We start from the raw sequence: 21,064 nt of genomic DNA, 5'->3' as shown, positions 1-21,064 counted from the left end.
GTTAGTTTAACATGTCTCACTGGGAAATTGTTAGAATCTATTGTCAAGGAAGTAACAAAACATTTGGAAAGTCACAATACAGTCAGCACATATTTATGAAGAATAAATCATATTTGACTAATTTGCTAGTTATTTGAAGATATAACAAACAAATGGATAATGGGGATCCTTGAGGTGTAGTATATCTGAACTTTCAGAATACTTTTGATAAGATGCCGCATGGAAGGTTAATAAACAAGGTAAGATCACATGGGGCTAAGGGTAATTTATTAGCTTGGATACAGAACTGGCTAATCAACAGAAAGCAGATAGTCAGGATAAACAGTTCTTTTTCTGATTGGCAAGATATAAGTAGAGCTTGGTCCTTGGGGCCTCAACTCTTTAAAATCTATATTAATGACTTGGATGCAGTGATGGAAAGCACTACAGCCAAATTTGCAGATGACACTAAAATAGGTGGGAAAATAAGTTGTAATTAGGAAACAAGAAATTTACAAATGGATACACATACATTAGATGAATGGAGCAAAATTGCAGATGATGTTTAACATGGATAAGTGTGAGGTTATCCATTTTTATTAGAGAAATAGAAAGGGCACTTAATATCTAAATAGACAGAAATTATTAGGGCTTGCAAATGAGATATTAAAGATCACAGAATCATAGATCATAGAATCTCTACATGTGGAAGCTAGCCTTTCGACTCTTTGTATCCACACCGACCCACTGTATAGCATCCCACCAAGATCCACCCCAGCCCCCACCTTATCCCTGCAACCCTGCTTTTCCCATGGCAGAACTTTAATTCAGTGTTTACCATATACTTAGTCTGCCTATCCCTGGACATCATGGTCTACTTAGCATTGCCAATCCACCTAACCTGCACATCTTCTAAAGTGTGGGAGGAAACTGGAGCACCAGCTGAGACACCGCGTTGCCCCAGAGATGTCTTTGTGTCTGGTGTCAGAATTCTTGCTATTATGGATGCTGCTATTTGGCTCTAATGTATTTTATTCTTAGCCTGGAGAACAATTACAGCAAAGTCACATAACCAGTTTTCTATCAACCTTTGCGAGGGACACACAGAAGAACAGCCTGTTTTAGCAGCCCAAACTGTACACAAGAGAAGACATGAAATAAACACAATAAAGAAAACTTTAAGGCAAGTCATTCATGAAAACAAGGCAGGTCCAAATATTTATTTTGACAACACCACTTCCAAATACTGTATAATTTTGAGACCTATTAAAAAAACACAAAATATCTGTTTCTACATTTCTTCTATTATGTAAAAATATATAAACCCATTATTTTTCTTGCAGATTGGTAATTGCTCTGTCAATAATTCCTGCCATCAGATTTATAGTGTGGGCGAATGCCACAGGCATTCTGTGGATATTTCACCATTTCCAATCAGTCTTACTGCTCAGAGCGGCTCTCTCATCTTGCTGTTGGTCAGAATCAGGTTGCTTGTTGGTCTCATCACCATTCCAGTGTCTCTTTCACAGTGCTAGTTCATCATGATGAAATTGGATTTGCAGTGTGCTGGAAGTACATTACACAAAACTTTAATTCAGTGTTTACAGGTAGTTAACATTATAAACCCATCACGTCCCGCCCCAATCCCTAACAACCCAAGAGATACAATATGGGGATCTGTTCACAAATTCAAAGTCAATCCTGTTTTGACCCAGCCATTAAGAAATATGAGTTCTGCCTTGACCTCATTCATAATGTCCCTTTGGATTGGTTGGAGAAGGTGGAATATATCAGAAGAAAGCCAAACCCCAATACTCCATGGTGCGCTGGATTGAACATGTGCATTGTTGTGGTTCTGTTCGCCGAGCTGGAAGTTTTTGTTGCGAACGTTTCGTCCCCTGGCTAGGCGACATCATCAGTGCTTGGGAGCCTCCTGCGAAGCACTTCTTTGATGTTTCCTCCGGTGTTTATAGTGGTCTGTCCCTGCCGCTTCCGGTTGTCAGTTTCAGCTGTCCGCTGTAGTGGTTGGTATATTGGGTCCAGGTCGATGTGTTTTTTGATGGAGTTTGTGGATGAATGCCATGCCTCTAGGAATTCCCTGGCTGTTCTCTGTCTGGCTTGCCCTATGATAGTAGTGTTGTCCCAGTCGAATTCATGTTGCTTGTTGTCTGCGTGTGTGGCTACTAAGGATAGCTGGTCGTGTCGTTTCGTGGCTAGTTGATGTTCATGTATGCGGATTGTTAGCTGTCTTCCTGTTTGTCCTATATAGTGTTTTGTGCAGTCCTTGCATGGTATTTTGTACACTACATTAGTTTTGCTCATGTTGGGTATCGAGTCCTTCGTTCTGGTGAGTTGTTGTCTGAGCGTGGCTGTTGGTTTGTGTGCCGTTATGAGTCCTAGGGGTCGCAGTAGTCTGGCTGTCAGTTCCGAGATGCTCCTGATGTATGGTAGTGTGGCTAGTCCTTTTGGTTGTGGTATGTCCTCGTTCCGTGGTCTTTCTCTTAGGCATCTGTTGATGAAGTTGCGCGGGTATCCGTTTTTGGCGAATACCTTGTATAGGTGTTCCTCTTCTTCTTTTTGCAGTTCTGGTGTACTGCAGTGTCTTGTGGTCCTTTTGAATAGTGTCCTGATGCAGCTTCGTTTGTGTGTGTTGGGGTGGTTACTTTCATAGTTTAGGACTTGGTCTGTGTGTGTGGCTTTCCTGTATACCCTTGTAGTGAATTCTCCGTTCGGTGTTCTCTGTACCATCACGTCTAGGAATGGGAGTTGGCTATCCTTTTCTTCTTCTCTCGTGAATCGGATTCCTGTGAGTGTGGCGTTGATGATCCAGTGTGTTTTTTCTATTTCCGTGTTTTTAATGATTACAAACGTGTCATCGACATATCTGACCCAGAGTTTGGGTTGAATTTGTTGTAGGACTGTTTGTTCTAACCTTTGCATAACTGCCTCTGCTATGAGTCCAGAGATTGGAGATCCCATGGGTGTTCCGTTGATTTGTTCGTATATCTGGTTGTTGAATGTGAAGTGTGTTGTGAGGCACAAGTCCAGTAGTTTAAGTATGCCGTCTTTGGTGATAGGTTCAGCGTCCTGTTTTCTGTTCTGTATGTCCAGTAGGTTGGCTATTGTTTCTCTGGCTAGGGTTTTGTCAATCGAAGTGAACAGTGCCGTCATGTCGAATGATATCATGGTTTCTTCTTTGTCTATGTGTATATTTCTGATGATGTCCAAGAATTCCTGTGTTGATTGTATAGAGTGTTTGGATCCGCTGACCAGGTGTTTCAGTTTCTGTTGTAGTTCTTTGGCCAGTTTGTATGATGGTGTCCCTGGTAGTGATACTATGGGTCTGAGTGGGATGTCTACAGCGGACAGCTGAAACTGACAACCGGAAGCGGCAGGGACAGACCACTATAAACACCGGAGCAAACATCAAAGAAGCGCTTCGCAGGAGGCTCCCAAGCACTGATGATGTCGCCTAGCCAGGGGACGAAACGTTTGCAACAAAAACTTCCAGCTCGGCGAACAGAACCACAACAACGAGCACCCGAGCTACAAATCTTCGCACAAACTTTGAACACTTATGAACATGTGCATCTTAAGGGTGTTCTGGGCAAGACAAGCTTTTCAGTCAAAAGGCCACATGGAAATTGTACTGGTGGTGGCTATCCAATATTCAAGAAAGAGGCAATTGCAAGATAGGATTTGCTACAAATAAAAATAAAACCTTTATTATGATAATTATACTGTTATTAACAATGCTTCACACACAATAACAAAACCAGACCAAATCCTCTTTTACACATTCTCTCGCTAAAATGTGCATAATGCAGTTGGTCGCTCTGCTTCATTACAACCTTGAAATATGGTGTCACATTTTTCTCTCTCTACGGATGCTACCTGATATATTTATTTCCAGCATTTTTGATTTTATTTTAGTTTCCCATCAGAGACAACATTTTGCTTGTCTTGCCAACATAAATGTCGCTTTTATTGTGATCTACCATGAGTTAGTGCTGGAACTACTAAGCAAAGAGCAAAAATCAAAAGGTATCATGAAGAGAGTCACCTTCACCTTCCTGCTCTCATTCCAAGAGCTGGGATGTAATAACCTCGCAACACATTGTAAAAGAGGTGTTATCAATTTTGAAATCTGTTCCCACTGTCGAAGAACCTTTCAATATTCCCAAAATACATCACTTATCCTGAAACCAAACACTTTACTTACTAGTAAATTCATCATTCTTCTTTCAAACTCTCAACCATAACTACATTTCATCGGAGTCCCTATAGTGTGGAAGCAGGCCATTCGCCCCATCGAGTCCACACCAACCCTTCAAAGAGCATCCCACCCTGACCCAACCCCCTCTACCCTACCCCTGTAAGCCTCCATTTTCCATGGCTAATCCACCTACCCCTGGACATTATGGGTTAATTTAGCATGGTCAACCCACCTAACCTACACATCTTTGGACTGTGGGAGATAACTGGAGCACCGGCAGGAAACACATGCAGACACGGGGAGAACATCTGTGTTGAGTTTGCACAGTCACCAGAGGCTGGAATCAAGCAGTGCTAACCACTGAGCCACCATGCCACCTTGCACCATACGGCACATCTGTGGCAAGAACAGGAGAATTTTTTCAAAGTGAAGATGCAGAAGCACATAAACAACTGAGCAATCAGATGCTCATCTCAAAACGTCTGCTCAGAGACCTTCAGGCAAATATATTTTGCAACTAATTGCATTTATGTTTTAATATTTCAATCTTTGTTCAACTAATAGAAATGTTGATCTAGGTTTTACTGGGTCTATACTCTGCTTCTTTCACCAATTACTTTAAACCTGAGTTGCCTTATTACTGACACTTCTGCCTCAGAAACAAGTTTTCTTATCTACCTAATCTATACTTTTCACAGTTTTGAACATCTCTAGTAAGTCCACACTTAACTTTCTCTGTTGTAAGGAGAACAACTCCAGCTTTTATACCCCCATTTCTGGTACTATTATAAATTATATTATTATAGAAATAGAATTAATCTTATCGTCATGTGTACTCAAATCTAGGAATACATGAGTACGGTAAAAAGTGTCATTTTGGTTACAAAACAAGAATTTTAAAAAAAACAGCAGGAATAAAAGAAAGCTAAAAGGAAAGAAAAACATCCAGATCTTAAAGTCTAAATCTTATCTCCATAAAGATGTCTGGAACCACCGACGCAGGCATTTGGGCCTAGTCCTGGCCTGAACTCTCACTTGGCCTGCAGGTCTCACACCGATCACCAGGAGGAGCCAGGAGGTCTTGTTACCTCCACCTCACATTGCTTGAGAAGCTTTGCCACTACTGCTGCTGCTACCAGTCCTAAACATTGGGAGGAACGACATCTTTGCTGCTGCTGCAACCTCCAATCGCCAGAGGCTGCCGCCACTCCATACATAGCCCCTTTTCGCTGCTGATGCCGAGCTGCTGCCACATCCAAATCAACAAGAGGCACCCAGGAGGAACTGCGTCCGCCACCTCAGACTGTTGAGAGGCTGCCACCATACCATGCACAGCCCGTTCTTGCTATCTTGCCAAAGCCGCCAACTAACCTGCCACAAAAGGCTTGTTGTGTTGTGATATTGCTTCCAGCCAGGGGATGCACGATTCCTGGATAATCATTCCCAAAGGAGAAGTGCCTGATATAGTGAATCATTTTTATATGTCTAAAGAATTTACAATGTGAAAAAATTGACAGGACATATCCATAAAAGCAATACTTTTCATAGATTTCTGATGCAAAAATACTCCAGTGGGGAAAGACACCCTTCAGTGCAATACTTTGTCAAGACGGGTCTGAAAATTTTAGTTTGAAATTTTGGACTGTCAGCATCCATGGCACCAAATCCCAGCAACAATCGGCATCAAAGTGAGGGAACAAGATAAATGGGATAACAAAGGGTTGACTTATTTTTACATGAAGTGAATTAAAACTGAAGTGAGAGGGAGTTTTGAAATTACTGTGTGTTCACTTGTAAAACCAAAACTCAAATCAAAACTGCAGTAGCCTAATGGGTAATCTCCTATGCACATACCTTGTGCTCACCGCTCCTCCACATACTCATATCACTTTTCATGTTACACGTATTCTCCAAGAAAGGCATGCCTCCAATTACTGTCCAACTCCAATTTACCTTGAAGTGCTTCCTCTGGATATCTTGTTGCAGCTGCAGACTACAGTAGAAGCTCCTACAAACTCGACGTGGCTAGCAGGCCATAGTTTTTCCTAGTCTGTGGCAGATCATGCAATAATGCAGCACAGGAGACTATTCAGCCCATTGTGTCTGCTCTTTTATCCTCCTGGGAAGGGATTTTGCGTTTAACTGAGACCACAGTAACTTGGACGTGTGCTATCCAATCGTCATTGCTGAAAAGTGCACATTTTGTACAATATTGTAAATATTATACAAGCCAGGCTACTGGCCTGACAACACTCAATGGATAAACGTATCTTTGGAGCAAGGCCACTTGCCAGTGTGAGAGGAATGGTCTACCAAACAATTTCAGGAGAAACAGGACAAATGTATTCAGGCATGGCAGAAACTCACACTTCAAATAAACCCCATTGAGTAAACAAAATCAAAATACAACTCAACAAAAAATGTTGTCGACGCAAGAGGAGAAGACCAATTTGCCTTGACTCAACAATACAGTGTACACTCAGCTTCCAGTCAGATCTGCTTCTGTGAACATGGATACTTATCAGAGTGATATGGAAGTACAATAGAATAGAGCTGTCAAGCTCCATAATGTGAAGGAGCACCTTTCATAACCTCAAGATGCTGGTCAGGGACAGTTACTAGTGTAATGCAACAGTTAATCCTAGCCAGCAATACACTCTCCTGTGAAAGAATAATAAACATTTGCACATCATAACCTCCCACATGCAGCAATGTGATAATGAGCAGATGAACTTATGCTAGCTGAGGAATAAATAATTAAACATTGGTCAGGAGACAGGGAGAACTTAATTGCTCTTCTTCCAAACAGAAACCTGCGCAGTTGAATATCATATCTGAAAGATAGTGCAGCATTCCCTCAGTACTGTACTGGAATGTCAGCCTAGGGATGGCCCTACATTCCAAAACCTCCCGTTTCCATTCCTTCAAATTTCCAGTACTTGTGGTTTCTCTCTCCACATCTGTTAAATCTTTTCCCTACTTACCGATAAACTCTGCCACAGCATCACACTCCCCTTCTGTTTTTATTGTGCCAACAATGCTGTCATTCTCCAAGATTGGGAGAAAAAGGTGGACAAAGTCTGATGTGTATGGAGGAGCAATGACATCCAGTACCTGCAAGCACACAACACAATTCAAGAATGATATAAGACAGAAGGTGGTCATTCAGCATAGTGCATGTGCTAGCTACCTAAACAGTCCCACTCCCTTGCTGTTTCTTCATAGTTTGTAAATATGCCCCTTTAAGTAAACACCAATGTCCTTTCGAAAAATACTTTTGAAATTCTCTTGAGTAGTACACTCAAATACATAACAACTTGATGTGCAAAGAAAACTTTCTTCATGTTGTTTCCAGTTAATTTGTCAAATACCTTAAATCCATGTCCTTTGGTTACTGACCCTCTTGCCAAGGGAAATTGTTTCTCCTACTTTGTCTATCAAAACCATTCATCATCTTGAATATTTCTGTCAAATCTCTTTTTAACGTTCTCAGTTCTAAGGAGAACGACCCTGTTTCTCCAGACTTTCTATGTGGCAGAACTCTTAGCACTAGGACAGACACAATAAGCTGAATTGCTTTCTTTTATGCAACATTGTGTTTAATATTTCTATTATAGGAAATCACCTCTGTGTCCTCTCCAAAGCATTAACACCCTTGAACCTCAGTTGAACACAAAACCCCAGTAGATTTAGTATGTTTCAGCACTCTACACCTCTACGAATAAAGCCAAGGATTTCATGTGGTTATAAACATAGTTTTCTCAACTTGTCCTGCCACCTTCAAAGATTGGTATATGTATAACCCCAAGCACTGCTCCTTTTGCATCCCATTTAAAACTGCAGTAAGCTCATATTTCCCCAAATCATTCATCTGTCATGGAAAATATCACTCCATGCTTCTCTGCATTATCTGCCATAAACTACCCAGCTCACCAGTCTGCCTACACCATTAATATATGTTGCTATTACCTTTGCAGTTTCCCGTATTTTGTGCTACCTGCTCCTGAGAAAACGTACTCTCTCAAGTAGAGCACAACCCCCCGCAGTCCCATCTCAAGGGGCTGATGGTCCAAGCTTCTGCTGTGCAGGGATGCCAATTAGGCAAGGCTCACTGCTGCCTGCTGCATGGTACAGCAGGGTCCGGTTTGGCTGTGGGACTCTTAAGGGAACTCAGCCTGTGCCAAAACTCGCTATTTGATACAAGAATGCTATGAGTGGATTGGCTGAGGGCAGTGGTGCCCACAGAACAGCATCCCTGCCATGACTCTGCACCATTTGCACAGCAAGGGCATGCCTAATGAAAGAAGCATAACACACTTTGTAAACCCAGAACTTATGGTCTCTGCCTCACACAATCATTCACTGAGCATCCAGCTGCAGGAAATCAGTGCGCAAGCTACTAACCTCTGTGACAAAATATCTGATGAGTGAGATATCTGTGTCCAGTTTCTCCAAACATTTGCGGATGTAGCTGACTACAGGTAGGACATAACCGCGACTCAACAAGTGGACCATCCTGTCCAGCAGAGTCTTCTTCAACTCCAGCTATTAGTGACAGAGAAAATGCATTAAATATTCAGTTACCTACCCCCAACTCTCACCACCAGATATTCAGGTCAAAGTCAGGAGAAAGCTGCAAGGCTTCTGCTTTGGCTGTGTTGACATCACATTAATATTCCACCAATGTTTTTATTATGAAAATATTAAAAATGTGACAATGACTAAATATTCTGTTTTTTGTGATTATGTTTGGCCAAGCCACCAGGGATAACTTCTCTGTTCTTCATCAGAAAGGCAGTGTGGGGTGTTTTATACACCTTTATAGGGAAATGGGGATCTCTGTTTAACAACTCATCAAAAAGACAACACATCCAAGTTGAAAATCTCCTTTAGTACTGCACTAAAGTAAAGGTTATAACATGGAGTTTCCACCCTACAATGATGCAGGGAGACTGTGCACAACCACTGGTGCAGTGCTCCTCCTGCACTGTCAGCCTTGGTTATTACAGACACAAAACCTACAGTGGGAGTTGAACCAAGAACCTTGTTATTCAGAGGTGAGAGGGCTATCAACTCTAGCACAGCAGGCCCCAGGATTGCTATTAAGAGTAGCTCATCAAAGGAACCTTCCAAACCACCTTGCACGCTGGCTTATCATGGGTTGGAGAAATGGAAATAAATCTTGAAACAGAAAAGGCAAAGATGAACCTTTCTCTTATCAGTACCCGACTAACATCTGCATGTAGATACGAGGCAAACCTTTATTGAGAACTGGCAGAAAACCTACCCTTTGGGTCTCAATGCACAAATTAGCAGACAACATGTGAAGCTGTGTGGATCTTTATTCTAATTGTATCTGACTCAAAGATGTACAAGAAAAAAAAAGCCCAAAATGTCGCTTGTTCTCACTGAATGAACGAGAACTTTTTCACAGATAGGAAAGTTTCCCTATGTTATTAAGGTACATGTTACACATTCCATATATCATAAGTACGCAGGAAGTGCACCTGTCACAAAGCTTTGAAAACTCAACTAGAGATTATCCATACTGTACCAGAAAGAGTTTGATTCTTACACAACTACATCATTATATCATAATGAATCTCCACATTACTGTAAACTGTGTTGAACAACAAGATAAATTCTTCCAATGGTTTTGCAGTTTGTGACCATTGTCCAAAACTAATTAGGAGAACGCTTAATAGATGTAGAATGGAGCCTTAAACTTTGCTGAAAGCACAAAACTCAGCTAAAATTCTGCCAGAGTGTTCACACTATGTTTTCCGGTCTGCACCAGAATGTGACCTTTATCCTGAGGCCCCCAGTCCAACTATTCGGAAAACAAACAAGCAAACGGACATTAGATTGTCATGTGTTTTGTACTGTTTTTCCATTGTCTCCGTCAGTCCTCTGCCAATCCAAAGCAACAGAAGGATTACCTGCTCCATGACATCAAGCTGGGAATGTTCAGTCTCAAACAGTTTCACAAGGAGCTGCAGCACTTGGGGATGGAGGAGTTGGTGGCAGGTACTGATCTGAAGAAAGACACAAAAGCACAGGATGACAATAATAATCAGGTCCTAAATTCTTTGAAAAACAACACCAATACTGCAGCTCAGGTCCCCAGATGGAGAAGAGGCACAATATTGCTCAATCTCATCTAAGCTGATTTCTACTAGGACAGCAACAGCAAGGTTACAAATGGGCTCAGCAATCCTAAAGTTAACCAACAAAAATTATCACTATTTAGTACTGACAGTTCCAAAATATTTCTTTCTTATTTGGCTATTTGTATGCACAGCAACTTATCTTTACATCACAGTAATGCAATGCACAAGGGCAGTGGGTTGGAACATTCCTTTGATGTCTTGGCTCTTATCAGCAACCCTGGAGCCAGTTGCGCCTGAAGTTTAGGTGACATCTAAAAGGGAGAGTGATCACTTGAGTGATCGATGTGGTACACCCTGCGTAGCTGTATGGCTTTCAAGTGCAGCATGCAGCTTACAGGAAACACCTTGTTTACATCATTTCCCATCCAAACACACCCAGAAAAGGATCGAAAAGTGTGGTGCTGGAAAAGCACAGCCGGTCAGGCAGCATCCAAGGAGCAGGAGAGCTGACGTTTCGAGCCAGAGTCCTTCATCAGGATTGAGGCAGTTTATGCCTGAAACGTCAACTCTGCTGCTCCTCGGATGCTGCCTGACCTGCTGTGCCTTTCCAGCACCACACCTTTCAACTCTAATCTCCAGCATCTCTTGCCTTCACTTACACCCAGAAAAGGCCCAGTTCTACCAAATCTGGATTCTATAACCCACCATGAATCCATCTGCCAACAACTTTACCTATAGCTAAGCACTTACACAGGATATTGCTTGGGGTGGAGCATTTCAGCTGTACAGAGAGGCTGGATGAGCTTGGGTTGTTCCTTTTTGGAGCAGAGAAGGTTGGGGATGTGGGAGTTAAAGAGATGTACAGGATTATGAGGGGCATGGTCAGAGTGAACAGAAAACAGCTGTTTCCCTGAGTTAAAAAGGTCAGGAAAGTGGGCACACTTTTAAAGTCAAAGACAGGAATTTTAGAGGGAATTTGAGGCGAAGTTTTTTCACCCAGGAATGCACTGCCTGATACAGTAGTTGAGCTGGGTAACTTCAACATTTAAAAAGTACTTGGATGAACACTTGGAATGTCATAACATTCAAGGCTCCAGGCCTAGTGTGGGAAGTGGGACTAGTGTGGGTAGTCGTGTATTTTTGGTGGTACAGACTCAATGGGCAAAAGAGTATCCTCTATACTGTATAATTCTACAATTCTCGGAAACTCTATGGGACATTTACAGCTGCTGGTTTCCAATTGCGTCTCACTGTTTATGTGAAACATATCGCTCAAGAATGAAACTCTTTTCAACCCAGGTCCCTCTGTCAATATGAAGCAGCTCCAGATTAGGTACAAAAAGAATACAAGCACCACCCACTACTATTCAGTTTCCACATCTCCTGGCCTCTTATTAGTGAAAGTACCAACTTAATAGCCACCAATTCAATCAGTTCTCAACAGTGAGAAATATCTGCTTTCAACAGGAGGCTTGGCAAATAAATGGCAGTCAGGGTAGTCAGAGGTACTTAATAATAAAAAATAAGGCATCGAATCTTTTGCAATACCCTCGTCCAGTGAGGCTTCAGTTTAATGTGTCTCGGTAAGGATGTTCACTGGGTGAGTGCTACACTGTCAATGAAAACACAATGTTTTGATTCAAGGGTCAGCAAGCTACCACTGAACCAAGACTAACAGTTATAGATAGGTAAGGTTAAGTCAAATTAATGTCTAAAAGTGAACTAGTAATAACGGAATATGAAAGGTACCTTTAGAAGAGGTATCAGAAACACCACTTCTGAAAAAATCATACAGACTCAAAACATTAACTCTGTTTCTCACTTTACAAATACTGCCAGACCTGCTCAGCTTGTTCACTATTCTGTGTGGTTGTCTCAGATTTCCAGCATCCACAGCATTTTCCCTTTATCAAAAACATGACAAAAATGTCTGGAACTTGTTCTAGGTGCTTTTGAGATGATCATACATTGATTTTCAGGGTCACAGTTGAAAGCCTTGAACATATTCAAGAAAGAGATTGATAATTTTTTTAGATTTTAAAGGCATCAAGAGGTATGGGAGAAAAAGCAGGAATAAAAGTATGGAAACAGTGATCAGCCACAATCATCTTAAGTGGCAGAGTAGGTCCAAAGGACTAAATAGCCTACTCCTGCTCTGAGTTTCTATGGTTCTGCTGTTAAACTCACCAGACAACCATATCTATACATTGTGAAGCAAAATGCTATCAGAAGCAGGAACCCAGGTAACTTGTGTTTTTTTCCACCTGAACTAGATTAACAGAACTGATAACAACAAAGCAATGACTATCCCCACCCGAGATGTGCTAACATGGTTCAGAACAGGAATAGGATGAGAAGCAAGTGATAGACAAGGCTAAGCAATTCCACAGCCAATGGATCATATCTAAGCTCTGCAGTCCTGCTACTTTCATTTGTGAATGGTGGTGAACAATTAAACAACTGACTGGAGGAAGCAGCGTCAGGAATAACCCCATCCTGTCAGTGCATAAAAGGCTGAAATATTCTTAACAATCGCCAGCCAGAAGTGGATGATCCACCTGAGTTTCTTGTTAATGTCCCTAGCATCACAGATGCCAGCTTTCAATCAATTCAATGCATTTCATGTGAAATCAAGTCACAGCTGAAGGCTCCAGGAGAAACACTATGGGCCTTGAAGACACTTTTACAAAGGTAATAAAGGCCTGTGCTCCAGATCTAGCCACACCACTAGCGAAATTGTCTCACTATAGGTACATCTACCCAACAATGTGGAAAATTGCCCAGATATGTCCTGTCCACAGAAAGCAGGAAGAATCAAACCCTGCCAATTATAGCCCCAATCTACTCGAACATCAAGAAAGTGATGTCAAACAACACTTCCTTAACAATAACCTCTTTACTGTCAACCAGTTTGGGTTCAGTCAGGGCCACTCAGCTCCTGACATCATTACAGCCTTGCCTCAAACCTGGTCAACACAGTGAACTTGATGGCAAATTAGGGTAACTGTTCTGACATCAAGGCAGCATTTAACTGAGTGTGGCATTAAGAAGCCTTAGTAAAACTGAACTCAATGGGAATTTGCAAGATAAATCCCTGCTGTCTGGAGTCATACCTAGCACCGAGGAAGATGGCTGTGGTTGTTGGAGGTCAGTCAACTCAGCTCAATGACATCCATGTAGGAGTTCCACAGTGTAGATATTTTAATCAAATGTTCAGAGAGGTTATTACACACCTCTGGAGTAGGTGGGCTTTAAACTCAAGACTCCTTGCTCAGAGGTAAGACCACTACCAGTCCATTACAAGAGCCCTTCTTTCCTCAGGGTAGGGTCTGAGGTCCAACAATCTTCAGCTGTTTCATCAATGATCTTCTCTCCAGTTTAATGTCCCAGGTAAGTTGTTCACTGATGATTACACAATGTTCAACACCACTCAAAACTCAAAATACTGAAGCAGTCTATGTCTTTATGCAACAAGACCTAGACAAATTCAACCTAATGAGTAGGAAGTAACATTCACGGCACACAAGTGCCAGGCAATAACCATTTCCAACAATCTTCAGAGTGCAACCATCGTCCCTTGACATTTAGTAGCATTACCATTGCTGGATCTCCCCACTATCAACATGCTGGAAGTTTCCATTAACTAGAAACTGAACTGGAGTAACCATATAAATACTGTGGCTACAAGAGCAGGTCAGAGGCTAGGAATCCTGCAGTAAGTATCTCCTGTCTTAACACCCAAAAGCCTGTTTACACCTACAAGGAGTGCAATGCAATATTCTCCTAGAAAGGTACAACTTAAGAAGCCTAACACCATCCAGGGCAAAGCAGTCTGCCTGACTGGGAGCACATTCACAAACATTCACTCTCTCCACCCATGACATCCAGTAGCAGCAGTCTGTGGATACCCCTAAGACTCTTTCAACAGCACCTTCCAAACCCAAGATCCCTACCACCTAGAAAGTGACAAGGCCAACATCTACAAAGGAACACCAGCACCTGCAAGTTTCCCTCAAAACAACATACCATCCTGACTTCAGACTTCATTGCCATTGTGTCACTGCATCGAAACCCTAGATCTCTGACCCTAACAGCATTGTGGGTGTCCCAACACCCCAAGAACTACAACCATTCAAGAAGGAAGTTCACCTCCTTCTTCCTCAAGGCAATTAGGCATTCCCTCGGCACAACATCGTGGGCTGAAGGGCCTGTTCTGTGCTGTACTGTTCTATGTTCTATCTCTCAAAAGAATTTAAAAACACAGATTTAATTGTTATGTCTTTCTTCATGGGAAAAGAGCTCCTATCTTCCAACACGACAAAAAAAATCTTAAGTTAACTTAATGATACGGGATGGAGATTGTATTTATTTCAGTTACCTCATCCAGTAGTGCTAGGTGAACAGGTGTATGGTCAGTCTGCAACTGAAAATAGCTGGGCTCTGATACTGTCCAGTCAACCCATTTCAGCACTCCCATTGCTACCACTGGGAACCTAATAATCAGAACAAAATAATCAGGTATCATAATGCAAAAATACAAAGGCAAGTATTGCTTGCACTTAGACTGGTAAAGAATTCAATCATCACTATTCCAACAGTTCCCATTGACGTACTAAATTTTAGTCCCAGAATATCTTGGCATTTCTTAATATATCTGGCTAATTTTGGTATCTGATAAAAAAAGGACAAAGCCCATCAAACCGCCAGTACCTCAGACATGCAGGATCACTGCCCAGCACACCAACAGAAGTGATGGATGTTATTATACTCTGCCATAGGCTGTGTATAGCGCAGGTTTAAATGAAGAGTAAAGCTCTGCACTTTCTAATCAAATACTCCCATGTCAGGGCACTCCATTACAGATCAATCACTAGATGTCTCTCAACATAAACACAAATCTTTCAGCTTTATGCAAAGAAGCATTGAGGTTAAAAGGTATACAGAGCTTTGTGGGCTGACAGTTTCACATAGCTGATAAGATGGGGCTGTGGATAGAAATTTAGTGCTTTATAGAAATAGAGCGCAAGTATTTATAGTAAAGTAGGCCATAGAGAAGAGGAGAAGAAGTGAAAGCTCTCATAGAAATAATGCAGGGGATGGGTGTTGTGTAGAGAATGGCGATGAGGAAATGGCAGTAGGTAGAGGTTCAGCGTTGTACAGATGGGTCCCATACCCTATGACAATCACTGCATATAATGATAGAGGAGCCTCAAGACTCCAACATATCCCGTGGAACTCACCGAATACATTGATAGAGGGTCCCCAGCTCTGCAACTAACTCTGAAGCCCCTTTGTTTTCATTGCAGCACAAATTGTGAACGGTTTCGATGGCCTTTGATGTTGATTTCAGCTCATCTTTGTTGATATTAAATCTTTTGTTCTGTCGATATCAACAGCACATCTGAGTTATAGAGATACAAAATACTGAGACATATTACAGCTTGTACATTCTGGACTCAAACATTCCTTGGCCTTTTCCAAATTTGTCTTGTTCTCTCTGTAAATGTTGCAGTTTTCTATCCTATTTTCTAATCAACCTATTCAGAGATGTTATCATACACCACTGAAGTAGGTGGGATTTGGACACAGGTCTCTCAGTCTAGGGATAGGGGCACTACCACTGCATCTGAAAAGGGCCCTAATCATAAAATGTTTCTAATCAACCTGTTCAGACATGTTATTACACACCTCTGGAGCATGTGGGACTTCACCCCAGGCCTCTCAGTCCAGAGGTAGGGACACCACCATTGAACTACAAGAAGGCCCTCATCATAAAATTAAACTTTTAATTTTTAAAAAATGTAACCTATTTTTCTAATCAACCATTCAGAGGTGTTATTGCACACCTCGGGAGCAGGTGGAACTTGGAACTGGGTCTCTCAGTCCAGGGTTAGGGATACAGCCACAAGAGAACTTCATCATAAAATTAATGCATTGGTACCAAATTGTTTTCAGACTTTCTAATTACCATTCCACCAATCAACTCCTAATTAGCACTTAGACACGGATAACCTGCTCACCCCACCCGGGTGTTTTCCTATCTTCCTGGTGGTGGAATTTGAATAAAGATTCGTGCACTTTGTGTCTTCCACTGTGTCAAAAAAAAAATAAATAAATAGGGATTCACACAACACTGCCCTTTGATGTGAAGGGCAGTGTTTGTCACTGGCCACCCGGGTGTTTTCCTATCTTCCTGGTGGTGGAAATTGAATAAAGATTGGTGCACTTTGTGTCTTCCACTGTGTCTCCCACCTGCACACACACACCATGGGTGCTGGGGATAAAATAAGCACTACCGCACTTAGGTGGTAGTGTGGGGGTTAATAAGAAAATAACCTGCTCACCAATGCTCAGTTTCCATTCCAACAGGACCACTCAGCAGTCCAAAAATAGACTGTTAACAGAGTTGAATTCTGCAGATATGTGTTGGTCAGCATAGAATTGTTTGAGCCAAAGGGCCTGTTTCCATGTTGTAGGACTCTGACTCTATATGGGAGTGGCTGCCCACAACATCCACACCATACTTGATCACATGTGACACCAAGGTGCTTTAGCAAAACTATAGTCACTGGGAATCAGGAAAAGGCCACATTAGCTGTAACCATACCCAACCGAAAAGAAGATGGCTGTCGTTATTGGAGGTCAATCATCTCAGCACGAGTAAGAGTTCTTCTGGGCAGCATCCTAGATCCAACTCTGTTCTGTTGCAAACATCAATGACTTTTTCTCTATCATAAGTGGAGCCATTTGCTGGTGATTTGAAAATTTCCATTCTACTCCTCAATTCCTGAAGCAATCCATGCCTACATTCGACCAGACCTGGTCAACTTTCAGGCTTGGTGTGTTAAGTGGTGACTAATAATTATGTCACACAAATGCTAAGCAATTACCATCTCCAATAGGGAGAGTCCAAAAATCTCCTTTACATCCAAAAATGTTACTATGATCACTGAAGCAGTTTAACTGTCTGAAGTGAAACACAGCATCTCTGACGATGCAGCAGTCCCACAGTTCTATATCAGAGTGCCAGTCAAGGCTACATTCTCAAGTACAGGAGTGGGGCTTGACCCTATGACCTTTTGACTCCAGGATGAATACTTCCAAAACATGGTCACAATGTCATGATATTTAATCAGTAGAATTTATTTGTTCTTTTAAAAATGTTATATTCCAAAAGACAACTGTGCTAAAACAGAACTCAAGTCCATACTTTTATGTGAGAGCTACATTTATAGCCCAGTGATTACTATCTCCCCTTATCTTATAACCAATTCAAACTCAACTATTATCCATTAGGTCTCAGTATTCGTTCAGAACACATTGGATGATTAAAATAAAACAAAATAAGACGTGACAACAGATTACATTCCCATTTGTTCTTTGCACATTTAAGTTCCAAGAATCCTTTCGCTGGTATACCTAACATTTTCTTAGAACTTGATGCTTTCTCTATGAAACAAATCAATAGCTAACTGCTGCTATCCACCTATTTGGAGATCTCTCCATTCTCCCCCATCTATTTTCACATTGCAGTACCAATTTTCTGTCTTTTTGCATTCACACATCATGATGAGAGCACATTATCCCATCATGACTTATTATCAATGAAGCACTCAATGGATATTGCTGCTAATTCCCTGCTTGGAATCTCTTCCAATAATTTCTCCCACAAGATATAAATCCTCCTTGCATTCAAGAACCCATCTCAGTGATTTGCATAAGGAAAACAAGAAGTTTCACGTTCCCGGTATCACCCAATGATGAAAGCTTCCTAACACAATGCTGTGTTTTTTTAATGCTTTGTACACCCAAATAAACTTTTAATGAGATTTTTCATAGTTGTACTCTATTCTAATACTTCAAAAATGGAATCTGGCCTTATGAGATGGCCAGTCAATTCTGCTGTCCAATTGGCCTGGACTACAGCAGTTCAAGAAGGGAGCTCATCGCCACTTTCTCTAAGGCAGTTAGGGATGGGTGATAAATACTGGTCCAGCCAGCAACACACATGTTCCATGAGTGATTTAAAAGAAAACTCAAACTTCAGAACTCCTTCTTTTCTGTTTTGGAAGTCCCACTTTGATGAATAGCACTGGGACTAACATATTCCACATAAGGTTTGATCCATTCTGCCTGATTTCCAATTCAATACGTATAAAAGCCCCAAAAGCCTGATTTCCAATTTTGAATTCAACTTTAAGCTCATTTCTGAGAAAGTTTTCAAATTCACTGTTCCCATCTACAAACAAAATCATTTACATGCACTACAAAAAGAACTGAAAGCTCCCCGTTATGATGACAGTAAAACATGGCAGAGTCTGCTTTTAACTGAAGACAACCCAATTCTAATGAATCAGACCTTACTGGGAAATACCAAGCTGTAGACACATTATTTAGGCCATATACACATGTATTTAACTCCCACAGCGTCTTCAATGCATTTTCTGCCTCTTTTGGAGGATAAAGACATACTTTCCTCTCAAGCTGGTCTCCATACAGAAATGCAGCTTTAATATCAATTGAAGTGCACTCCCAAGTATTTGTTGCTAACAAATATAAAAAATTCAAAATTGCTTTTTCTGCCAGTGAATCTACTCTTATATCTTGATTTCCCAGTCTTTCTGCAAAATCATTTCAGATCATATTAGGTTAAAACAAGCAAATAAATAAGCTAGCAGATTTCCCAAGGATTTGGGTAGTCTGGAACACCCTGATGATGGTTAGCTGATAGTTTATTCTTCACTGTTGTTTTTAAATTGCTCAGTCACTTGGAACTTGTTTGAAAAATGTTTTACTCTAGGTCAACAAGTGAACTTGATTTTTAAAGACTGTTTTGCTTCAGCATTAAATACGATGTCTGAATTGTGAGAGGCTGCCAGACACAGTACATATATGTGTATACATAAAATATACAGGCTGCCTACAACAAACTTCCTAACAATGTCCTTTCCTTGCTGCTTCCAATTTACTGCCAAGGTATTATCCATCTTAGTAGTAGGAGAAAGTGAGGACTGCAGATGCTGAAGATCAGAGCTGAAAAATGTGTTGCTGGAATGAAGAAGGGCTTATGCCCGAAACGCGATTCTCCTGCTCCTTGGATGCTGCCTGACCTGCTGCGCTTGGATGCTGCCTGACCTGCTGCGCATTTCCAGCAACACATTTTTCAGCTCCATCTTAGTAGTGGCTGGCTACATCCCATAGACAAAGACCTTTATTCATTCATTTTTCCTCTTTTGCCCAGTTCTGTTGGACTACAAGAGGTGAAATAAATTGATAATTGGTAATGCCAATTATTGGGAGATCAGGAGTATGCCAATTTTAAAATCTGAGAAAGGAATGAGGTTCAATGAAAGACCAGGAATGGGCCATGGCCTCACCTCAGTTGAAAGCACTTGGAAATAAGTACAGATGGAAAACGCAAGTAAAATTTAAAGGAATAATAATCCACATAACAAAGACAAAATAGGAAGAGATGAAAAAGGTTGCAATGGAAGACAGTTTGTAGGATTCAATAACCAATCACTAGGTTTTCCTTTTAATTTGTTCATGAATTAGATATGTTCAAAGAATAGTTTATGCACTATTGCACAAACATTCTGTCTGTTGATTTGGAGATGCTGGTATTGGGCTGGGGTGTACAAAGTTAAAAATCACACAACATGGCCTGGTGTTGTGTGACTTTTAATTCCGTCTGTTGACATAATGCATATTATTACATAAATGCACTGACTCCTGAAGACATCATTCCAATTGATATCAGAGTATTTGAAATATACAACTGACCTTTTTCCATGACTCCACCACACTGGCTGCATAGGCCAGGATGTAGATGTATTTGTGTTTATGCTCAGGGTTGATTTTAGAGCCTGGTTTGAAGAGGGATTGCATGAAAAGATCGAGGAATGCAGGGACTCTGATCTGGAAGGAGACACATAAGGATCAAATTAGATTTCACAATGCCTGGGTAAAAGAACACACTTTCAGGGAGGTAATTAATCATCAAAGGGAGTTGAGAATAGATACACTGGTCACAGTTTGTGACATCTATTTTCAAACTTAGAGATATTCGCACATACAAAATGTAAATAAATTTCTATTTCTTTAAGGGTGACCCAACTGAAAGTGATATCTCAAATATCCATGCAAACTGGGCAACTGCTTTGCCAATATTCTGCCTGCAAAAATGACCAAGCTTCAAGTTGCCTACCACATCAACACGCCACTGTCTTCCCTAGCCAATTTTCTGTCTCATTCTTGCTGCAGTGCTCCAGTCAGATTCAGTGCAAGCTGGAAGAACAGCATCTCATTTTTCACTTTAAGGGTAACTCCCCTGATGGTATCCAGCATAGCATTTAGTCAGATTTGCTGCTTTATGCTGGTAAAGGAGCCCGCATCCCAAGTATCTCATTTATTAAAGAGTTCAAACAAAGGCTTAATTTATTGTCAAACTTATCACTAAGTGGCATACAAACTGTGCAGAAACTTGGGTTTTTAGTGCCACGTCACTGCAAAGTTATGGAACAGCAGCTGCCTCGAACAGAGACACACTGTCCATATAGTCACACTGTAGGATTGAGACAAACCGCTGAGAATTTCCTCAATGAAATCAATTGGAACATCATTACAGCATGGCAAAGCAAAATGTTCCTAATAAGAGTAGCCAGGAACGTAAAAACAGCTTGTAAAAATCAAGAAAACAAAGAAACAAACAGCTCTTGATGTAGGAAAAGTCTGTTTTTCTTATAATGCAAACAAAATC

The 21,064-nt window shown here is 41.2% G+C and overlaps 1 protein-coding gene across 1 annotated transcript in view; it reads right to left on the bottom strand.

The window, feature by feature from the left end:
* Positions 1-1,170: 1,170 nt before the first annotated feature.
* nelfcd (negative elongation factor complex member C/D) overlaps positions 1,171-21,064 on the bottom strand; it is a 46,535-nt gene continuing 26,641 nt past the window's right edge. The window contains exons 9-15 of the mRNA XM_043710123.2: positions 20,089-20,223; positions 15,546-15,685; positions 14,684-14,798; positions 10,135-10,230; positions 8,600-8,740; positions 7,180-7,309; positions 1,171-1,545 (exon numbers count right to left, since the gene is read on the bottom strand). Of these exons, the coding sequence (XP_043566058.1) occupies positions 1,511-1,545; positions 7,180-7,309; positions 8,600-8,740; positions 10,135-10,230; positions 14,684-14,798; positions 15,546-15,685; positions 20,089-20,223 (792 nt within the window). The 3' untranslated portion in view covers positions 1,171-1,510. The remainder of the gene's footprint in view (positions 1,546-7,179; positions 7,310-8,599; positions 8,741-10,134; positions 10,231-14,683; positions 14,799-15,545; positions 15,686-20,088; positions 20,224-21,064) is intronic.

The sequence above is a fragment of the Chiloscyllium plagiosum genome, unplaced genomic scaffold (assembly GCF_037043375.1).
Source record: "Chiloscyllium plagiosum isolate Xiang-an unplaced genomic scaffold, Cpla_swu_hap1 HiC_scaffold_15, whole genome shotgun sequence".
In the NCBI taxonomy this organism is placed as follows: Eukaryota; Metazoa; Chordata; class Chondrichthyes; order Orectolobiformes; family Hemiscylliidae; genus Chiloscyllium; species Chiloscyllium plagiosum.
Note: the sequence above shows the minus strand (reverse complement) of the source record. Positions and strands in the feature narration are given on the sequence as shown.